At 38.5% G+C, this 23,915-nt stretch overlaps 1 protein-coding gene across 1 annotated transcript in view; it reads left to right on the top strand.

The window, feature by feature from the left end:
- Positions 1-7,186: 7,186 nt before the first annotated feature.
- Positions 7,187-23,915, top strand: part of AQP9 (aquaporin 9) — a 63,602-nt gene continuing 46,873 nt past the window's right edge. Inside the window, exons 1-2 of the mRNA XM_060618394.3 lie at positions 7,187-7,328; positions 8,062-8,862. Of these exons, the coding sequence (XP_060474377.1) occupies positions 8,752-8,862 (111 nt within the window). The 5' untranslated portion in view covers positions 7,187-7,328; positions 8,062-8,751. The remainder of the gene's footprint in view (positions 7,329-8,061; positions 8,863-23,915) is intronic.

The following is a 23,915-nucleotide window of genomic DNA, read 5'->3' as shown; positions in this document are numbered from 1 at the left end:
GCTTCTTCAAATATAACAGTAAAAATAGTACACTTCTGGCAACTGAGACCAGTGAGAAAAGAGAGGAAAGTAAATAGTACTTGAAATGAAAAAAGATGCTTTAAAATTATATGATGTGTCTGTGTTAATTTTGAAAATCTATATTAAATAAAAGAATGTATAGAAAAGCATAACTGACCAAAACACTTAAGACATATAACAACAGTAACTGTGATAAATACTCAAAGATCTACTACCCAAAAAGGAGCTTGGCTCATATTTGTATATAAATGGAGCCTATCATTTTTCTAGGGAACAGATATCTATTGGATTATTTAAACAGTTTCATAGAGTAGAGAAATATGGAAATCTTTCCAGTTTATTTGTTTATGGAGAGTATTAGTCTGATATAAATTCTGACAAATAAAACACAAATCACCTATTTATCATTTTAATGGTGAATATCCAAGCCCAAAAGAGTAATCAAAACCTAAATTTTGGAAAATTAAATTTAGCAGTACACGTATATGTGTATCATGACAAGTAGGGGTCTTTAAGGAATGCAAGGTCGTTTTATTTTTTTTTTTTTTAATTTTTTTTTTTTTTCAACGTTTATTTATTTTTGGGACAGAGAGAGACAGAGCATGAACGGGGGAGGGACAGAGAGAGAGGGAGACACAGAATCGGAAACAGGCTCCAGGCTCTGAGCCATCAGCCCAGAGCCTGACGCGGGGCTCGAACTCACGGACCGTGAGATCGTGACCTGGCTGAAGTCGGACGCTTAACCGACTGCGCCACCCAGGCGCCCCAATGCAAGGTCGTTTTAACAGAACATTCAAAATATAGTATGATTAATTAAAAAAAAATTTTTTTTTAACGTTTATTTATTTTTTTGAGACAGAGAGAGACACAGCATGAACAGGGGAGGGGCAGAGAGAGAGGGAGACACAGAATCTGAAACGGGCTCCAGGCTCTGGGCTGTCAGCACAGAGCCCAACGCGGGGCTCGAACCCACAGACCGTGAGATCATGACCTGAGCCAAAGTCGGACGCTTAACCGACTGAGCCACCCAGGCGCCCCAGTATGATTAATTAATGACATAATGATTAACAGAATAATTTTTTAAATGCAATTTCATCATTAAATATTCAGAAGACATTTGATGAAACCCATTATCCATTCCTGTTTTTAAAATAACATTTCTGGGGCGCCTGCGTGGCTCAGTCGGTTAAGCGTCCGACTTCGGCTCAGGTCACAATCTCACAGTTCGTGAGTTTGAGCCCCGCGTCGGGCTCTGTGCTGACAGCTCAGAGCCTAGAGCCTGCTTCACATTCTGTGTCTCCCTCTCTCTCTGCCCCTTCCCTGCTCATGCTGTGTCTCTCTCTGTCTCAAAAATAAATAAACATTAAAAAAAATTTTTTTTTAAAATAACATTTCTTATTAAATGTTTAAGAAGTCTTAGTATGATAAATAAAGAACATGAAGCAATGAATGGTACAATCAAGGCATTGTCTTTAAACTTGGAAACAATATAAGGATGCCTGTTCTCATTATTTAAAAAAAAATTTTTTTTTAATGTTTATTTATTTTTGAGAGAGACAGAGACAGAATGCGAGTGCGTTAGGGGCAGAGAGAGAGGGAGACACAGAATCCAAAGCAGGCTCCAGGCTCTGAGCTGTCGGCACAGAGCCCGACAGGGGGTCGAACTCACGAGCTGTGAGATCATGACCTGAGCTGAAGTCGGATGCTCAACTGACCAAGCCACCCAGGCGCCCCTGCCTGTTCTCATTATTATGATTCAATATTTTTGCAATGACTTCTGCCCATACTATAAAGCAAGAAAAAGAAATAAATAGTAATATTAAAAAGGAAAAGAGTGAATGATGATTATTTATACTTCATTTATATTCTACCTGTTTAATTAGAAGCCTAGTTTCCCCAAAGATTATAGTATGGGTGTCTATAATATTTGGGGCTATAAGCTTCCCTGTTCATGTCCAAGAGATGATAGAGAACTGGGTAGAGAATTGGGCAGAGGATTCCTACAGCTTTCAAAGAATTGAGGAATTCCTTTCCAAAGCCCTAGAAAGCTTCCCCTCAAATTTTTTGGCCCAAATTAAATGACATTATTATTCCTGAACTAGGCATGTTTTTGAGGGTGGGAAAATGATTCTGATAGGCTTAGACGCATCAGTGTTTACCTTTAAACCCGAGTATAACTAATCTTTCACCCAAAGCCTATAATTGCATAGAATAAAAAGAAGATACCCAAATGAAAATCTGGTACTATTAGAAAAAGGATTTAATAGATGCCAAGTAGGCAACTAACAATTTTCACTACAATACCAACTAGAAACCTATGTAAAACTATAAAAAAGTTCATTAGGATAGAGAGTTAAAAGATATATACACAGAAATAAAGTTTTGCTTGTAATGGTCAGTTAGAAAATAGAATAAAATAAGGGATTCCATCCTTACTCCAAAAATAAATATAACTAAGTATCAAATAAACTTAAGAATTTACAAGACCCAATGGAGAATGTGTACAATGTAATTTTGCTTGAGAACATAAAAAAGACGAATAGAGAGATGGGAGTTATATTTCTGAACAGGAAAATTCACATTATAACTTTATAACGTTAATGCTTTCTCATTAATTAAAATATTATAAATATAGGATATATTTATAGGATAATAATATAAATATTATTAAAATATAGGACAAAATTTTTGGAATTTTGGTGTAGATCAGGTCTTTATTAGAATAAATAACAAAGTTGGAAACCATACAGAAAAAGGTATATAGACTTGAGCATATAAATTTTCTAAACTATATAACAACCAAATACCATCATAAGTTAAAGATAAATGAGTAACTGGAAAATATATGTGGAAAATGATTTGCCACATATAATATATAAAATATTTATATCCTATATTGTAAAGAGTGACAAAAATCAATAAATAGCTGCACTTGAGTGGCTCAGTCAGTTAAGTGTACGTCTCTTGACTTTGGCTTGAGTCATTGTTTCACAGTTGTGAGATTGAGTCCCATGTCGGACTTTGTGCTGAGCATGGAGCCTGCTTAGGATTCTCCCTCTCTCTACCCCTCTGCTGCTTGTTTTCTCTCTCTCTCTCTCAAAAATAAATAAATAAGCAGTTAAAAATTAATAAATAAAATTAAACATTATATTGAAAATTGGGTAGAGCACTTGTTGGGATGAGCACTGGGTGTTTCTGGAAACCAATGTGACAATAAATTATATTAAAAAAAGAAAATTGGGTAGAGGACAAAAATATAAAATTTATAAAAGATTAAGTACAAATAGCTAACACATGAAAGATGCTCGACCTCACCATTAACCAAATAAGTGCATATTAGTACAATACCATTTCTTAACTATTGGGAAAAGATTGAAAGGATTTATATTAACCAATATTGAAAAGAATGGGAGCAATCGGTACTTTTAAAACACTTGATATATGCATATTCTTTGATTAGTAAATAATTTAACTTCAAGGAAGTTGTACTAAGAGGTACATAAGTATTTACATAGGTATGTTCATTTAATGGGGGAAAATTGGAAACATCTGTCTATCAAAATATTATGTAGTCATTAAAAAGATGAGTTATACATTGGCATAGAAAGATGAGCAAAATATTGTAAGTGGAAAAAAGCCCTACAAACCTAGTATTAGGGAAAAAAAATTTATATATGTCTACTGAAAAAAAAATTCTGGAGAGATATAGTTTAACCTGCGGTTGAATATAACCATAGTGGTAATCTCTGAGGGCTGGGATTATGAGACATTTGTATGTTTTAATTTAAGTACTTCTGAATTAGTTTTATTTTTTCAATGTAACATGATTTTATGCTTGAGGGGAACTGGTTATTTCTTCCCCCAGATAGAAAAGAAAGAATGTGGAGAAAACCAATGAAATGGTTGCTGTGAACTGCTTGTTTACATCTCCCCTGCCCCCACCCCACAAATTCATATGTTAAAGCCCTAGTCCTCAATGTGGTAGTATTCAGAGGTGGGGCCTTCAGGAGGAAGTTGATTTTGAATGAAGTCCTGGGAGTGGAGTTCCTATCATGGGATTGGTGCCCTAAAAAAGGGATAAAGAGGTAGGAGGTCTCTCTGCCATGCGTGGATACAGCAAGAAGGTGGCTGTCTACAAACCTGAACATGTGTCCTCACCCAAACCCGACCATACCAGCACCCTAATTTCAGTCTTTCTGTAGTGGCTCCAACTAACTAAAAAAAGAATTTGAGGCGGAACAACTGGGAAGGGATGTTTTTCAGAATAGGTAAGACCGAAAGTTGTTTGTAGGCCCTGGGAAAGAAACTACTGGGGAAAAGAGATAGGGAGTGTGAGGAGATTATTAATCAACTGCCATCCTAGAGGGGCTAGAATAGCATAGCAACCTCGGGCTAACAGTAGAAAGAAGGAAAGGAAAAGAGGACAACACAAATAAAAGTAGGACAATTTTTTGAGGAGGAGAGGCACAAAAGGTATGATAGCTATTAAGCCCATTTTTCCCCCTCAATGGGTTGGGAGAAAAGTTTATCAGCTGAGCAGGAGGTTTGGGACAGCTATCTGGAGGGGCGTAGAAAGTGTACTGCTGCTGCCTGAAATGAGGCAAGGTGTCTGAATCATCAGCTATATGTTTATGAGATTCCTGAACTCCATCCCAGATCTACCAAAGCATACTCTCTGAAGGTGGGTGATCCTAATGCACACTAAAATCTGGAACCTTTGAAATAAAAGGGCAACTAAGATTATGTACCCACCGCTGATGATAGATCACAATGGTCTTAAATAGGGTCAATCAATACATTAATATGATGATCTCCAGCTTCATTCAGTAGCCTGGGAAGGGAGTACTTGAGAAAAACAGGTGGCTAGGTTATACTCAGAGTTGGGCTTTGGTAATGTGGATGTGGAAGAAAGTCAATGTGCCAGTGGAACCTGAGATACTGGTAAGGGCATTGTTAACCTGGATGATCATGAGGTTAAGAATGGGTGGAGAAGAAGGAGCTGAGGGACTGAGTCTATGAGGAGGATGTTCCACACATTTGTGAAAGACAGTGGGTGAAATGTGAGAACTGGAAGTTTTAGTCAGAGAGGTATGTCTTTGTGTGAAAGGTTCTGAAAGGGAAGATGGTAACACATCCCAACAATAGCCATCAAAGGGCTTCTCAACTAAAGTGGAGATAAAGTTGGTCAAGTAGAAGAGGTTGGGGAAGTGAGGTGAGAGTGTGAGATAATTTTCCTTATGAACACCACACTTGTTGAATCCCATCAGTGGAACCAAAATGGTTACTCAGGGTACAACCAGATAGGGAAGAAGAGAACGTTGGGGTCAGGGAATGACAGAGTCAGGAGGATCTAAAAGAGCTGGGGAGGCTAGCCCTGGAGAGTCAGCATGGCAATGCATCTCAGGGATTATGATTCTAGAAGTCTTGGCAGAAGGAGGAGTCAATATGTTGGCAATGGATAGTGACCTCTCAGATGTCCATGGGGTGATAGCTGTAATTTTAGTTCAATGCTTTGCATATGCTCCTATTTTACTATATGATGTATTCACTTGGAAGTCTTTGTCACTTAGACTATACTAGAGATCTGTGTTCCTAATTTTTGAATCCCCTGTGCCTGACACATGGTATACTCAGTAAAACCAAATGAGTGAGTGAATGAATGAATGAAAACTAAGCAGCCACATATTTCTAATAGGAACTTTGGTGTGAGGCTGCAAACGGGAATGTGAGTTACGTTCACTGTGAAGTTAGTAGTTCTTGGTGATGAAAGTGGAAGTGTTTCTTTTCTGAAAGGAGAATAAAAGACATAACAAAGATTCCATTCTCCTCTCCCTGAGCATGAAGTGTTCAGCACCACAAACTCAGCCTCTGCTTTCTTCAAATTCTCCCCCTAGGCAACCTCACCTTATTCTTGGCTTCAATGATCACATCTATGAACACACAGACCTTTCCTCTGAACCAAACTATTTCCCACTTACTATCTTCTCTCCAAAGCACTAGAGAGCCCCTAAGGCTTAATTGGCACAAGCAGAAGTCATGATCTTCCATGGCAATCCTCGTCTTTTTCTAGTGTTTCCTCTCCCATTACTTAGCAACTCTTTCTCCAGCAAGCCAGGGACCCAATGATCAACTTTGCTGCATCCCTCTCCTCACCTTCCCTATCCAAATCACCAAGTTCTTCCAATTTTAATATACAAAGAACTCTTGAATCCTTCCATGTCTCTCCCTGTCAAAGCCACCACCCAGTGCTGAAATTCTGTAATATCCCCCAGTGGGTCTACATATGACCACTTCAGGCACCCTCAAATCCCCTTTCCACCACATAACCTGGTTGATTTTTTTTTAAATGTTTATTCTTGAGAGACAGAGAGAGCACGCATGCATGAGCAGAGGAGGGGCAGAGAGAGAGGGAGACACAGAATCCAAAGCAGGCTCCAGGCTCTGAGCTGTCAGCACAGAGCCTGACACTCAAACTCACAAACTGTGAGATCATGACCTGAGCTGAAGTCAGACGCTCAACCAAATGAGCCACCCAGGAGCCCCCAAGTTGATTTTTTTTTAAACTCAAATTTGGTGGTGTTGTGTTCTCACTTAAACCACCTTCATGGCTTATCATTGCTTTGCCCTGAATATGATTTATAGGGCTCAGGATGTATGGTCTGACTCCCACCTATGGCTTCAGGTTCTTTTTGCACCATGTTCCTTCATTGTCCCTGGGAGCCAGCTAGTAGGTTGGCCAGAACATCATACTGTTCCCACCCCCACTGCCCAAGGCCATTGAACATGCACTTCCCCCACTTCAGGTAGTGAAGCCCTACACTTCCTTCTGATCTCAGCTCGGACATGATTTCCTTAGAGAAGCCATCAGAGATACCTCCATTGAGGTGAAATCCCCCTCTTTTATTCACTCATAGAAGTATGTCTTATATCTTTATAGCATACACCTCAATTATGATTTCATATTTCTGTGTGTATGATTGTTTCACTATGCCTGTCTTCCTCATTAGACTCTAAGCTCTGTAAAGGACAAGAACTATGTGTGCTTTGCTAAATGCAGTGCTTGGCACATAATGAGTATGCTATAAATATTTCTTAGATGAGTGAATAAACAGACCAAAGAACACCCTTGTATCATATTAGTTGTAGTCACAGCAATAAAGTCCTGTTTCTCTGGTTCATCTATTGGGACTTTGGAATAGTGTGGTCACAAGTAATCCTTCTGGACAATGGTATCCATGATAACTTAACCAAGAATTAAAGCCAAAATGCTACATTCTTGTCCTGGCTCTGCAATGATGTGCCCTCAGGTAAGTTATAATTTCTTTAGGTCTAAACTCTACCTCACCTACAGATTAGGTATCTCCTTCTGTCCTTTGACTCTCAATAGCTGTTTTCTCCAGATCTCACCTGCCTGCCTCCTCAGTTGGAAATGACTGTAGGCCTCCTGCAAAGGTAGGGAAAGACCTGAAACAGAGCTGGCTTCTCTGTGGGAGGGTTGGGAGGCAGCACAAAGCGTGGGTACTAATTCCATGGGACTGCCTTGATATTCAAAAACAACTGATCCATTCTATCTCTTCAGACAAACTAGCTTTAAAAAACAAGGCTTAAATATTTGACATGACAGGAAGCTAGTCCTAAACAATTTGTTGCCTACAAGGATGATAATTCATCAAACTTAAATAGCATAACCTAGAAGGATTATTTAGATGTATTTAACTCCTTTCTTGTTTAACTGGCGTGGCATATACTCAGACTGATCTCTTTCTGGCTCAGTGACCTCCAACAGTTTCAAGCTGCTATTGTTTATTTTCTATGAATTTTGCTTAAATATTTCATGGTAAACAAAAGGGAGTAACTAGATTTTCAAACCAGAATCCTCCTTCAGAAGAAAGTCAACAAGTTGCTTTCTCCATCATTTTAATTCTTGGATCCCAGTCTATCCTCAGTAGATGAAACCCAGCCACAGTAACCAAGGAGGAGATCCATCCTGTCCTAAAGACTTGCAATGGTCTCTCTGTATGTTAGTTTCTCCATCTCTAGAATGGATGAAGTTGTTCTTACCACCCTGAGGAAGGTGTCATTAAATCACTGGAATTACATTGGAAGAAAACAAGAGGGATTAATCTTGCAGAACAATACATCTGTATTTGCTTTATATTCTCCAACGTGCATGAAAAGTTCCTTCAGAAGAGAATGTTTACACTGGATGTATCTGTACCTGATTTGACAATCCCAAACTACACCCCAACCACCCACTTCTGAACAGGGGAAAAAAAAAAAAGAAAACAGAAGACTGCAATTGTGTAACATGCAAATCTTCTGGACGGGAGCCCATCGCTGTGGTTTGGCAACACAACCAGCACAACATCTCTTTTCTCATCTCTTGAAGAAAAAAACAAAACAAAACAAAACAAAAACCAACAGAGAAAAAAATACCTTGAGAATAAAGGTAATGATTAATCTATCAGGCACAAAAAGGATCGTTTGGGGGATTTCAGGCTCTAACCTGCTAATTCAAATAAACAACTGTGAACAGGAGATGACAATTTCACCAGAAGAGGATTAAGTCACGGGTTCTAATTGGCACAGTGTTTGTACAGTCAGAGAAGCTCACCAGACATCTCCAGGAATCTGTGAGCAGTTGTCAAAACTCCCATTTTCATGTGCGAGTGAAGTAGGGACCAGAAGAAGCAGGTATTGGTGGAGAGTGGTCCTTGGAGAAGACCCAAGATGCAGCCTGGGAAAGGACGAAAGGGGAAGAGCTTCAAGCAAAGACTGGTCTTGAAGAGCACCTTAGCTAAAGAAACAATCTCTGAGTTCTTGGGCACCTTTATAATGATCGTAAGTGTTTCCTGAAACCTGACCCAATTATGCCTTCCTTTCTACCCAGCTGGTAATGAATAGTTTTGTTTTCTTTTCTTTAAGTTTGTCGCTAGATTCATCTCTTCCAGGAAATAGGATGTTCCTTCCGGGCTGTTTGGCTCTGTACGGGCCACAAGGTTGGGTTTCCATTTACACATTTCATTTATTCACAAGAGTTGATGGGGACAGGAGAGGGGGAGTGAACTACTTTCTTCACTTCAGCAATTTACTGAGATTCTGAGCTGGCTTTGATTAAAATCAGTCATTAGTAATTTGTCTCATTGATTAATTGATTTATACCTTGTTTATTTCCCACAAATATTGAGGTGACTCAGTCACTTGAAGTAAGAACTGGCAGTCAATAAATATGAGTGGCAAGAAACAGCTCAGTATTACAAGTGCTCGGCAAAGATTGTGTTGTCATATCATTTGACTTTTAACAAGTTAGAAATTGCACTAGATAGAAATATGCATTCTACAATCATCCATCTTTGGTTTTACCTCATTTTTCCCCTCTTTTTACCTGAAACTGATATCTAAAGATCTTCAATACAACAGTTATAAGAACCTTGTGTGTGTGTGTGTGTGTGTGTGTGTGTGTGTGTGTGTGTATAAACAGAAGGATTGATTCTAAGAACACTCAAGGATTTTGTCCAGAGAACTGCACAGCTATTAAGGAAAGACTGGACAGTTTATGTAAGTGGCATGGGCTCTAAGCTTCCACCCTATTGCATGCTATAGCATTCTTTGGATCCTGAATTTTCATCTGGAGCCAGAAAATTAAATTTTCAATTATTCTCATATGCAACAACCACTAACTTTAACTTGCTTTAAAAAAAATCCTCTCAAGGGGCTCTTGGGTGGCTCGGTTGGTTAAGCATCTGACTTCGGCTCAGGTCATGATTTCATGGCTCGTGATTTCGAGCCCCGTGTTGGACTCTGTGCTGACATCTCAGAGCCTGGAGCCTGCTTTGTATTTTGTGTCTCCCTCTCTCTTTGCCCTGCTAATGCTCTCTCTCTTTCTCTCTCTTTCTCAAAAATAAATAAATGTTAAAAAAAATTTATTTTTAAAAATCCACTCAAAGATTCCCTACTTCAGTATTAATAATTTCATTTTTCTTAAAGTTATAGAGATTTGTCCATAAACTTACAAGTTCTTGCTGATGTACAGCATGGTGACTACAGTTAATAATACTGTATTGCATATTTGAAAGTTGCTAAGAGCATAGATAAAGTTTGTTATCAGGAGAAAAAAATTTATAACTATGTTGTGATAAATGTTAACCAGACTTATTGTGGTTATCATTTCATAACATATGTAAATATTGAATTATTATATTGTACCCCTGAAGCTAATATAATGTTTATAAGTCAGCTATATCTCAGAATAAAGTTCTTTGCTTTGTATAAATACATAATTTAGGAGAATAAGCCAAGATCAAGAAACAAGTGTGAACTCAAAAAATTGAACTAGTGTAAATTGAGAGAAAGTCATAAGTATTCTGGTCTCTGAGAACCTCTTTTTACTGAATTCACTTAAGTATTCTTGAGGCAAATGGACAGCTATTTGCATTCTTTCTTGACTGTCCTCACTTGTGTTAAGAATGTGGATGGGAGGGTGGGTGGTTGGAGAAAAAGAGAGAAAATAAAAGCCCATGATTCTTCTTTAAAAAAAAATTTTTTTTTAATGTTTATTTATTTTTGAAGGAGAGAGAGACAGAGTGTGAGCAGGGGTGGGGCAGAGAGAGAGGGAGACACAGAATCTAAAGTAGTTCCAGGCTCTGAGCTGTCAGCACAGAGCCCGATGCGGGGCTCAAACTCACGAGCTGTGAGAACATGACCTGATCCGAAGTCAGACACTTTAAGGGACTAAGCCACTCAGGTGCCCCAAGCCCATGATTCTTCTGATCTTACTCTGTGCTTACTGGAAAATCACCCTCAGCGCGACAAAAACTGTTCATGTTACTTGAAATTTGGTCCCAAAGAAGAGAGTGGATGTCACTACAGACTCGATGCAGCTCTATGGTGACCTGTGGTACTGAGAAGTAAAGCAAATTCAGTTACACTCTATAGTCGTCTGCAGAAAACACGGAGGAGGAAGTGAACTAAACAACCATTTTGCAACTGAAAAAGTTAAAAACCCTCCTTTTTTTTTTTTTTTAATTTAAACCCTCCTTTCTTAACAAGAAGCTGTTTCTTAATCTCATTCCCTCCGAGTTGAGTAAGTGAAAGTTACCGTCAGCCATTTACTCATACAATTAGTAGCATGTCTTCCCCTACCATTCACGGTGGGAGCTAAACACATATCTTCATACTGTATATTGAAAAATAAAACTTTGTGTCTTCTGGCCAAAGCCAATAATTTCCTAAATGATTCATTTCCATCTCCACTGTACATTAATTTTTTAAAGCAAACTCTTGTGGAATCCATAATTGTGATTATAATATTTTTATTAAGGCTTGGGGGTATATATGCCAGAAGTTTTCGCACAACACAATATTTTTTCTAACCAATTATGTGGCTTTGCTCAACTCTTAGCCAAAATAATTATTTCTGCTTTATTAGAAAATGTGCATAATATGTTGCTTTGTATAGTAGAAAGCTTTGATTGTTGACAAGGTATGGGCAAAAGGGAACATTAAAAAAAAAAAAAAAAAAAGATGGCAGAGGATATGCAGGACTCATCAGTCCTTCAAATTTGGCTTTTCCCCCAGACCCTGAGAGTCTGGTGCCATTTTCCTCCTTACTCTCAAAAACCTGCCCTTAGAAGAAGTATCTTAAACTCATTTATACCATGGTGCAAATGACTAATAAGGCCCACTGGTAGCATTAAGGTCCATGAAAAATTCTTTGTAAACTATAACTAAAAACAACAATAACTAGGTTATAAGCCAAAGAATTAGCTCTAATTTGGGCTTATAGACCCAAATTAGAAAGGGATAGGTATACCTTTTCACCTTTGCTAGTGCCAGGGAGAGGGGTCACAGTGGATCTTCCCTAATACATAGAAGGGTTTCAAAGCCTTGAGCTGCAAACGTAGGGAGGGAGTATGTATTAAGTACCTACCATATGTTAGCTTCTTTACATACATTTGTTTAATCCTACAATAGCTGCATTGGGAAGGTTTTATTATTACTCATAAACAATTGAAGAAATGAGGACTCAAAGAGATGAAGTCACTGGCCGAAACCAGGAAAGCACTGAACTGGCATTCTTTCTAATTCTAGAGCCTACACTTCCCACCCATTGCTGGAGTTCCTTCCACAATGTCCTTGATAGATAGTAAATCAGACTCCCTCCACTTGAACGTCTCCATAGACTGGAGTCATGAGTTAGCTCTCTCATTTGCTTGCAGTCACGTGAGTTTAACTGGTGGGCACCTGATGAGGCCAGACCATGAGTTGTACCCCCAAAGCTTTCTGAAGCAGAAAACACTGCTCAACAAGGGTCACTGCTCAACAAGGGGAAGGGAGCGAGCAGGGGAATCCTTAGCCTTCTGCACATGGCTCAGGGCCTGGGGATTTCAAACTGCACATTAAATACCCACTACATGTAAAGCTCCTGAGATAGGAACCGCTCATAAAATGCTGGCTCCCTTTCCCCATGCTCGCCCCTTCCCCTCTTCTACTTCAGAGTCTTTGTAGTACTTGAAAACAGCTTCTTTGTCTCCTTCTAGACATCTTGCAGCCTCCTTTCCCCAACATCTGCCACAGAACTCTGCACATACGTAAATGGGACCCCATAAATGTGTGTTCAATTAAAATGTCTTTTGGTGGCTGAAATTCCCAGAATCTCTAGTCGTTTCTTGTAGCAGCTATGTTTACTCCTCACCACTCCATGCACCCTTTCCTGTCTTCAAATGTTTCCGGATTCTTTGATACAGAGTTCATCCTATTGAAGATGCTGAGGTGAACAGCCTGGCAAGCAGCTATATTTCCTCTTGTAGTGGAAGGACATCCTTCCAGGGCAGAATTTATGAGTGGGTGATCATCTCCTTGTGTATTGGGAAAGACTCTAAATTCTTGTCTCACTCTGTCAAGCTTGCACATTAGAGATCTACCTTTTGGCATCTCCAAGATTGAAAAAATGTAAATACTTCTGCTAAAAGTAATAGCCTCGATCTGTGCCCTGAAGGTGAAATAGAATGAGCAGAGACCTGGGACACAGGATGTGGAGGGCATAAGGGAGTGGGCAGTGCAGGAGGGAGGGAGGAAGTGAGATGGATGGCACATGACAAATGTCAAACCCCACAGTGATTTCCATATCTGCTTCTGCCTTCCTCCGTGACTTCATGACCAAACTTCCCACCTTGCCAAAGTCACTGAGTTTGCCATTCTGTTCTTGGAGAGATACCAGATATGCTAACTATAGAAATTCTAGGTCTTTAAAATTATTATTACAAAGTGTGCTCAGATCTTAGAGTGGGTCTATTTCATACTGGAGAGCTTTTGAAACAAAAGAATATATGATTAGCATTTAGAGTAAAATAGGAAAATTCTTAAAACAAGCCAGTTCTTAAAATAAGTGCTTTGCAGGGCATAATTCAGGACATTTGGAACTGCTACATATTTAGAATTTCCAGGTACTAGTAGGACAGCTCTGAGAACCGGATGAGATAGATGTTGCTGGCCCTTCCTATTGATGGGGAAGCTGACACACAGATTGATGCAATCATATGTCCTTTGAGTCAGTGTGGAGCCCACACTGCCTTAAGCATAAACTTCTCTTGGTTTCCACTGCGTTTTCCCTCCAAGAGGCATAGAGTGCCTTCTCAGGTAGATTATTTTTTTCAATTTCATTTTGGTTAATATACAGTGTTATATTTCAGGTGTACAATGTAGAAATTCAACTAGTCTATATATTACTCAGTGCTCATCATGATAAGTGTACTTTTAATCCCCTTTACCTATTTCATCCAGCCCCCACCTACCTTCCCTCTGGTTACCAGTTTGTGCTCTAGAGAGTTTGTCTCTTTTTGTCTTTGCTTGTTTTGTTTATTAAATTCCACATATGAGTGAAATCATGTGGTGTTTCTTTACTTAGCATTATACTCTCTAGATCCATCCATGTTGTTGCACATCTCATATAGATTCTTGTTTATTGTTATATTTATATCTTTCCTGGGGGGAAGGGAGAGAAAGAGAGAGGGAGAGGGAGAAAGAAAGAGATACAGAGAGAGAAAGATATCAACTCCATTTTGCCCGGTGGGAGAAATAGGTATAACATAATTAAGAGGTTCACCCAAGGTCACCCAGCCCATGAATGTGAGAGCTGGGCTTGATATCTTGGCTTTAGTTATTACTAATGTACCATTGTTTGATGAGAATTAACTCCTTTCATGGGAAAGCTCAAGAGAACTTTACTAATTTTATAGCCTAAAATACATTAGATAGTAAAGGTACCAAAAGATGGTTATATAGAGCAGACATGATCCTGGCAGAGAAATTTTACAGAAGCTCTATTAGCATAGAGTTTATGGACCACTTCAGTATCTACAAACACACTCAAAGCTCTTGTAACACTAGGGTTCTGAGGTGGTTCAGTCATATCTTCATGTCCTTAATGAACACATTGACCATGCATTGCACTGTGTTTCCCCTAGAGCTTCTATTTTCTGGATTCTCCTTGAGGACACCTTGTGGCTCAGAGCAAGGGACCAATAGGCAAGGGGGAATAAAGGGACACCATAACTCTTCTCTCACACTTTCTTGCTCAACAGTCACCTGCCCTTTCTCTGTTTCCTCTCTGCTTGGTCTGGCTTATGACTTTGCAAAGACCTGTCCCCCTCCAGGCCTGGCTGCCAATGATGAGGGTCCCACTGAGCTAGAGCTGTCAGTCTGCCAACATATGATTGGGCAGAAGCCTCTGCTGTCAGCAGTGCCTGGCTGATTCTGGCCCCAAATGCCATGCCTCTGTGTCCTTCAGATGAAGAAACAGAGACCCACACACTCACAGGATTCTGTCAAATGCTTTTTCCACCACAGTCAATTCCACCTGATTCTTATTATTTACTTTCGATTTACGTTTAGTTCTCAGCCTCTCATGGGTCTGTACTTTTGTACTGGGTGTTCTGTCACTTTAAGAAAGTCCCAGGTTCTAAATATGAAAGTGTGGAAGAACTAAGCATGGAGGGTTCTATGTGGGCCCTTGCCCTGTACCTTTAGCAGCTGTGAGAAGGCTGATGCAGAAGGTTCTCTGCCTTCCAGCATGGTGATGAGATGAGGACAAAAGACCAGGAAAGGGGTAAACATTTGTTGAACATACACTATACCCAGACAATCATTAGTTCTGGAAAAATCTCATGAGGTAAGGGAATTTTTCTTATTTTACAGATAAGGAAATGAAGGCTTAGTATGATCGAGTAACTTGCCCACAGGCAAATATGTGGTGGAGCTGGGATTAGAATCAAATCTCTGGTTTTTCTTCACCATGCTGAAATTACCGTTCTCATGTATGCTTTTGAACTTCCACTGCTGTTGCCTGAAACAATATATGTTTTATATGTTTTCAAAATGTACATATATGGCTTCATAGTTTGTATGCCTTCTACGATTTGAAAATTTCCTCCCAAATACACTTTCTGAGATTTATCTATTTGGGGACGTGTAGGTGTAGGCAATTCATTTTACTTTTGTAGTACGGTGGGTTTGTGTATCCATTCCCCTCGTGAACTGTTATGTGGTTTGCAACACATTACCAACCCTGCTGCAGTGAACGTCTTTGTACGTGTCCTGTATGTGTGTCCCAGAGTTCTTCTGAGTACATACTTAGAAGTAGGTTTGGTGGCCCTAGGCATGTGCATCTTCAACTTCATGCATATTGTAAAATTGCTCTTTAAAGTGGTTTTAAATTTAAGTACCATCAGTAACATAGGAGTCCCCGTTTTCCATGTACTCACTGACCCTTGATATTATCCAACTTTTAGATTTTTGCCCATTCGACATACAAGAAACCATGGTGCCTGGGTGGGTCAGTTGGTTAAGTGTCTGACCTTTGATTTCGGCTCAGGTCATGATCTCATGGTTTGTGAGACTGAGCCCCGCGTTAGTCTTTGCGCTGACATGCGACAGTGCTGAGCCTGCTTGGGATTTTCTCTCTCCCTCTCTCTGTGCCTTTCCCTCGTGCATTCTCTCTCTCTCTCTCTCTCTCTCTCTCTCTCTCTCAAAATAAATAAATAAACTTAAAAAAAAAGAAATAGAATTTCCCTAGTAATTTTAATGAATTTCTAGGGCAATCCACCATCTTTTTCAGGTTTACTGAAGCTTTAGCTTTCCTATTCTTTAAATTGCCTGCTCATATCCTCTGCATTTTTTAACTTTTTCTTATTGATTATAATAGGATTTTGATATTTTGTGTTTTCTTGCAGCTTAATGTCTTACTTTTCATAGTTAAGTCATTAGAATTTATTCTGGTGTATGGTGCAGAGTAGGTGCCCTTTATCTGGTAAAATAGCCAATTGTTTCAGTAATGTATTTGACCAGTCTGTTCTGCTTCTACTGATTGTGATGATATCATATACCCGTTAGATAGATCATATATCAGTTCATATATGAAGGTGGTTGTATGTCAAAACTTTTTTTAGTTCTAGTGATTTCTCTGTCCAAACCAGCACCAATGCCATATATTTTTGTTATAATTACTTTCTTTTTTTTCTTCCAAGTTTTTATTTAAATTCAAATTAGTTAACCTATAGCGCAATATTGGTTTCAGGATTAGAACCCAGTAATTCATCACTTACATATAACACCCAGTGCTCCCACAACAAGTGCCCTTCTTAATGTGAAATGTTCTATTGGATTGTGCTGGTACAAACAATTTTTTTTCCCCTGAGAATATGAGAACTTTTATTTTCTTTCTTTCTAGACCTTAATATTTAATTTCTTCTTATTATCATGGTTAAAACCTTCCTAGTACAAGGTTATTAGAAGCTATCATTGTAGCATTGTTATTTTATCCCCAACTTTAAAGAATCTACTTCTCATGTTTTACCATTAAGTGTGAGAGTTCCTATAGGCTTTGGGTAGGCATTGTTGATTTGAGTAAGGGAATTCCTATCTGCCCCTCATTTACTAAAGCTTTCATTAGGGATGTTTATTGAATTTTTAAAAAAGTATCTCTTCTATATTTATTGAGATAGGCATAGGGGTTACTCTTTTATCTGTTGATGAAGAAAATTACATTGACAATGTTTTTAGCATTAAACCATCCTTACATTTCTGAGATGAATTTCCACCTAATCATGTGGCATTTCATTTGCAATGTTTTATTAAGGATTTGGACTATAATTTCTTTTTATGTTGTCCTTTGTCTAATTTAATCACCAAGATTACATTAGCACCATGAAAAGTAGTTCTTTCCCTCTTTTTATATTTTCTATATTTTATATTTTATATTTATATTTATATTTTCTGTGTTGCAAACCACATAACGGTTCACGAGGGGAATGGATACACAAACCCACCGTACTACAACACTTTGTATAAAGTAAGGATTACCTACTCCTTGAAGATTACTTAGCATATGCACTAAAAAAAGAGCGAGAGAGAGAGAGAAGTGTACAAGAAGATTTCTCTAAAACTTATGTCTAATTGTCTAAGTTAGATTTTCTATTTTTTTTTTAATTTCTTTAATGTTTATTTATTATTTTGAGAGAGAGAGCACAAGTTGGGGAGAGGCAGAGAGAGAGGGAGACACAGGATACGAAGCAGTCTCCAGGCTCTGAGCCGTCAACATGTGGCCTGATGCAGGGCTTGAACCGACAGAACTTGAGATCATGACCTGAGCCGAAGTCAGACACTCAGCCAAACCAACCGTGCCACCCAGGAGCCCTCAGATTTTCTATTCTTAATTACATTTTAGCAATTTATATTTTTTCTATATTGTACTTCATTTGTGTTTTGAAACATAGTTTTTCAAAATTGCTAATATTTTCAAAATCAATACAGTGAAAGCAATAATTGTGAAATAATTTTTCATAGTATTTCCATATGGCTTTTAATATCTCTACTGTACTTGTGATGATTCTCTCTAATTTTTAATGTGTTTTTTTTTTCACTCAGTAATTTCTGCTTTGATCTTTTTTTTTTTAAAGTTTCTTTTGAGAGAAAGAGAAGAGAGAGAGCATGAACAGGGAGAGGCACAGAGAGGGAGAGAGAGAATACCAAGCAGAGGCTCAATCTCATGAACGAACTGTGAGATCATGACCTGAGCAGAAATCAAGAGTCTGACCCTTAACTGACTGAACCACCCAGGTGCCCGGCCCCCCTTTTTAAGTGACCTTTCTTACATTTTTCCATCGAGTTGAACAGGTTTCTTTATTTCTCCCCTTTCTCCTGTGCTTGTTCTATTTTTAAGTATTTACCCTTTCATCTTTAGAAAATGTATTCTAGAGTTAACAAAATTTAAAGTGAATCAACTTCTTTCCTCCTGAACAACTCAAAAACTTTTTAAAATCCTGATTGTAATCAACCACTCTATCTTACATGTCATTATTGTCTGATATTTAAATTCTACCTCCAATATTTTTATTATTGGTATTTTTAATGATGATTACTTATTTAAATTTACTACCACTTATCACTTTATTTGCTAATTACTTATACATATATGCATTACTTTTAGGTGCATTTTCCTTCTTTGTGCAGTAAAAAAACCTCTCCTTAGGAAATTTTCCAGAAAGGGTGTGTGAGGAATAAATTTTCTCTGTCTTTGTTTGCCTGAGTTTTTCTTTATTTCACTCTCAAGTTTCAATGATTGGCTGATGAATTTGAGGTTGACAACTGGTTTTGCTTGGCAATTCGCAGGTGTCCTTCCATTGTCTCTTATTGCTGTTGACAAGTCTAGTGTTCATCTAATTCTTGTCTTAATCTGAATTTCCCTAGTTTCTATTAAGAGTTTCTCTTTTTATGTGGCACACACACACGCGCACACACACAAATATTATACAGCCATAAAAAAGGAGGAGATCTTGCCGTTTGCAACAACATGGACAGGCCTAGATAGAGGGGGTATTTAAGCCAGACTGAGAAAGACACATACCATGTGATTTCACTCAGATGTGGCATCTAAAAAAACATAATGAATGGATAAATAAACAAAATGCAGAATCAGGCCTATAAATACAGAGAACAAAATGATGGTCACCAGAGGGGAGAAGAATAGAGGAATGGGCAAAATGGGTGAAGGGGAGTGGGAGATACAGGCTTCCAGGAATAAAAGTCATAGCATAGGGAATCTAGTCAATGGTATTGTAATAGTGTTGTTTGGTGACAGAGGGTAACTGCATTGGAAAGGAGCAGAATATAACATATAGAGAAGTTGAATCACTATGTTGTACACCTAAAACTAATGTAACATTGTGTTTCAACTATACTGAAATTTTAAAAATTATAAAAGCAACAACAACAACAAAAAGACTTTCTCTTTTTTTTCCCTTGAAATTTCACTACAATATGACTAGGGCTTATTTTATCTTATACATAACACTCAGGATTCATTGTTTATCAGCATTTAAAGATTCACAATTTATACAGTTCTAGAAAATTCTTAGTTTAATCGCCTTGCCTCTCCCCAGTGTCTCTGTTTTCTCCTTATAGAATTCCTATTAAATGTGCATATATGGCTGACCTTCTTACTTTTTTTATTTATGTCTCTACCCTTCTTTCATATTTGTATCTCTTAATCTCTCCATGATGAATTTTATGTAGTTGTCTCAAATCTATTTTCCAATGCACGAATTCCTCTCTGTTTTATCTAATCTTTTAATACATTCATTAAGTCTTTAGTTTTATTAATATGTTTTCATTTCTAGAAGTTCTATTTGGTTCTTTTCAAAAATTGCTTTTCTTTTCTCTTCTCATGTGTTTATTTCTTTTCTCTCTCTAACTCACTAAAGCCTAATGTACCGATGGTATTTTATGATTGTTCTGTTCATCTCAAGTTTTGGGGGAACTAATAATCCTGTTTATTTTATGCACTCTCATTCACAAAAGAAAACTTCCTTTAGTGTTTTCTAAATTTGTAGTGTAAACTCTTCCAGGAGAGTTTGCTTTTCTCTGTGGGAATTCTGTACGGCCTGCACTGTGGGGTTGTTCTTCCACAGCAGTCTTACATTTGTTTCTGGGAGGTTGCTCGGGTATATCACCAACAAGAAATGATTGTTGTAAAGTGGAAAACTAGAAAAGGAAGACTGATGAATGTGCATACCCTGTTGAAGAGCACTCTCTCCAAAAAAGTGGCACTCTGCAGGGCATCTAGGTGGCTCAGTCTGTTAAGTGTCTGACTCTTGGTTTCTGCTCAGGTCATGATCTCACAGTTTTGTGGATTTGAGCCCCACATTAGGCTCTGCATTGACAGTGCAGAGCCTGCTTAGGATTCTCTGTCTCCCTTTCTCTCTGTCCTCCCCACCCCCCTCGCTCACTCTCTCTCTCTCTCTCTCAAAAATAAATGAATAAACATTAAAAATATTAAAAAAAAAAAAGAATGTCTCTCTGCTCCCTTTCCCCCACATGAGATGTGTGACCATGAATGACTAACTAGGAAATCCCATGCTTTCTCCAAATGAAGCTGATTCTCTTCTAGTCCTTACAGCCTGAGTCAGGATCAGCTGAAGGAGGACTTTCCTATAGAGTTCCCCTTACCAACAGTGAACATGAAGGGCCAGACTGGCCTGGAAAATTTCAGAGTTCCAAAAGACCTGGGGAGAAAAGTCTGTTCTGGGTCATTGATCTAAAGGCTACAGATTCCTAAAGCCAAACAATTCTGCCAAACAGAACTCTGTTTTTGATCCCTGAGTTTGAATTTTGACTTAGAAAACTTGCTACATTCATTGACTTTCAAAGAGGAAGTATTTTTGTTTTCTACTTTCCAGAATGGGTTTGGTTTGTTTTTTTCTTTAGTGACAAAGCCCATTGCAACATGTTTCCATTACTTGACAAGAAAGGAGAACATAGAAATGAGAGCAGACGTTGTCTCCTCTTTACTCATCAACCTTATGATGAAGATACAGCATAAACTGAGGGACTGGGAGGAAGAGAAGCCTCATAAAAGAGAGGTAGCTGATAGGTCTGATCAAAATGCTAAAACAGCTCAGCAATGAAGTCTACTCCATACATGTAGTGGGCACCTTATTTCATGTCCTGGTAGGACTGCTGAGCTCACTGAACCCACCAAGCAAAGAAAATGCTTTAAGAGAAAATATGCCAGCAAAATGTGCCCCCCTCCTCCATCATGATGGATTGGCTGATCATGCTAAGACACACAGTCCCGGCATGACCAGCCAAGACCAAAAAAGATCTGAGGGCTTCACTTCTCTCCCAGCCTAGAATCAGCCCACACGCCTTAGTCTCTATTTCAAAGTTTAGATTTTCTAAGGAGGAAACCTCCTGAAAAACCCATGCCTCTATCAACAAATAAGTGGTTAAATAAATTGGGGTGCATCCTTACAATGAACTGCTATATAGGAATTAGAGATAATGAGGCCAATTTTTATATGCTGTTATGAAAAGATTCATTAAGCTAACAACTTGAAAAAGTCAGCAGAAAATGGTATGTATAAAATACTCCTATTTGTATAAACATACACACACACACACACACACACACACACACACACACACACACACATTTTTACAGGATATACCAGGAAGTAGTGATATTAGTTACTGTAAAGAATAAAATATAAAATCTGGGATGGGAAAGAGACAAATTTCTTTTATTTTTTAAGTTTTTTTGCTTGATAGAGAGTGCTTGTGCACAAGGGAGGAGCAGAGTGAGAGGGGGACAGAGGATCTGAAGCGAGGTCTGTGCTGATAGCAGAGAGCCCAATACAGGTGAGATCATGACCTGAGCCAAAGTCAGATGCTTAACTGAATGAGCCACCCACACCCTTTGTATTTGAAAAAAATTTTACATATTCATGTACATTTTCTTCAATCCCCTGTTCCCCTAAAAGAGCTGACTCAGCAGATCTTCTCCCTTCAATGTGTTTTAGGGAGTTGCTCATAATGTGTTCTGAAGAATACTAGTTCCATGAAATGCAAATAAGGATTAAGTGAAAGAAAATATGCTGTCCATCCCAAATATGTTTGGAAAACACTGGGTTAAACCAAGTTAAGCAGTTTCTTCAACTATAGGACTTATCAGAGCTTTTAATGTTCACTATAAAGTCTAAGAGGGAAATAGAATATATAGGCCCTGGACTTACTTGACCACAAATTACTTTTTTATTTTATTAATGTTTATTTATTTTGAGAGAGAGAGAGAGAGAGAGAGAGAGAGAGAGAGAAAAGGCAGAGAGAGAGAGAGGGAAAGAGAGAGAATCCCAAGCAGGCTCCTCTCTATCAGCACAGAACCCGACTCAGCTTGATCTCACAAACCATGAGATCATGACTGGAGCCAAAACCAACAATCAGATGTGTAATCAACTGAGCCACCCAGTCACCCCAACAAATCCCTTTTTAAAATTTTAATTTCAGTATAGTTAATAGATAGTGCTATATTGATTTCAGGCATACAATATAGTGAGTCAACAATTCTATACATTGCTCAATGCTCATCAGGATAAGTGTACTCTTAACCCTATTACCTATCTCACCCATCACCCACACCCACCTCCACTCTGGTAGCCATCAGTTTTCTATAGTTAAGAATCTGTTTCCTGGTCTGTCTCTATTTTTCCTTTGTTCATTTGTTTTGTTTCTTAAATTCCACACATGAGTGAGATCATATGGTATTTGTCTTTCTCTGACTGACTGATTTTGCTTAGCATTATACCCTCTAGATCCATCCATCACCTTGGAAATGGCAAGATTTCATTCCTTTTTATAACTGAATAATACTCCATTGTGTGTATTTATACCACATCTTCCTTATCCATTCATGCATCATTGGACACTGGGGTGCTTCCATAATTTGGCTATTTTAAATAATGCTGCAATAAACATAAAGGTGCATATATTTTTTGAATTAGTGTTTTCATATTCTTTGAGTAAATACCCACTAGTGTGATTACTGTATTATATGGTCATTCTAGTTTCAATTTTTTGAGGAACATCCATACTGTTTTCCCCAGTGCTGCACTAGCTTGCATTCCTACAAATAGTGCATAAGGGTTCCTTTTTTCCACATCCTCGCCAACACTTGTTTCTTGTGTTTTTTATTTTAGACATTCTGACATGTGTGAAGTAATAGCTCATTGTAGTTTTGATTTGCACTACCTGATGATGAGTGATGTTGAGCATGTTTTCACGTGTCTGTTGGCCATCTGTATGTCTTCTTTGGAGAAAAATTAGAATAATACAGAGAAGATTAGCATGGCCCCTGCAAAGGTCCTTTTTTTTTTTTTTTTTTTGAGGAGCATCTCATGGAACTGATGGTCTGTGGAACATACTGGGTCTGGAATGAATCTAAGAAACAAATTTGCCCCAGAATTCCTGTCTTCAGGTATCTTCCAGACTGAAGGTGACCCAAGGTGTTCTTAACATTGTTAGGTCACTTTGAATAAAGAGAGAGCTGTCCTTGGGGTACCTGGGTGGCCCCACTGGTTAAGCATCCGACTTGGGCTCAGGTCATGATCTCACGGTTTGTGCGTTCGAGCCCCACATCAAGTTTCTGCTGTTAGTGCAGAACCTACGTTGGATTCTCTGTCTGTCTGTCCCTCCCCTGCTCACATGCTTTTTCTGTCTCTCCCAAACATAAATAAACATTTACCAAGAAAAGTGGGGGAGGGGGAGAGAGCTGTCCTCAGCAACCCTCCATCTATGTACAGCATCATCAGACCCATGTTTATCCTATTGAACACTCATACCTTAATAAATAAATGTTTAATTAGTTCCTAATTCTGACCCAGGGATTGTGATCAAGTTCTTGTCCAAGCTAGCATTATTTTGGATGAGTTGAGGGACATGAACACCTGATATAGGCCAGAAAAGGAGAGCATTGTTCTTTTCATCTTATGAGAAAGAATGACGTTTAATCACCTTATATTTCTGAGACCCAAGTTTGTGCTTCATCCTCTTTTCTACTTAGAGAG

The sequence above is a fragment of the Panthera onca genome, chromosome B3 (genome assembly GCF_046562875.1).
Source record: "Panthera onca isolate mPanOnc1 chromosome B3, mPanOnc1 haplotype 2, whole genome shotgun sequence".
Taxonomy (NCBI): Eukaryota; Metazoa; Chordata; class Mammalia; order Carnivora; family Felidae; genus Panthera; species Panthera onca.
This window is presented reverse-complemented; position numbering and strand designations above follow the sequence as displayed.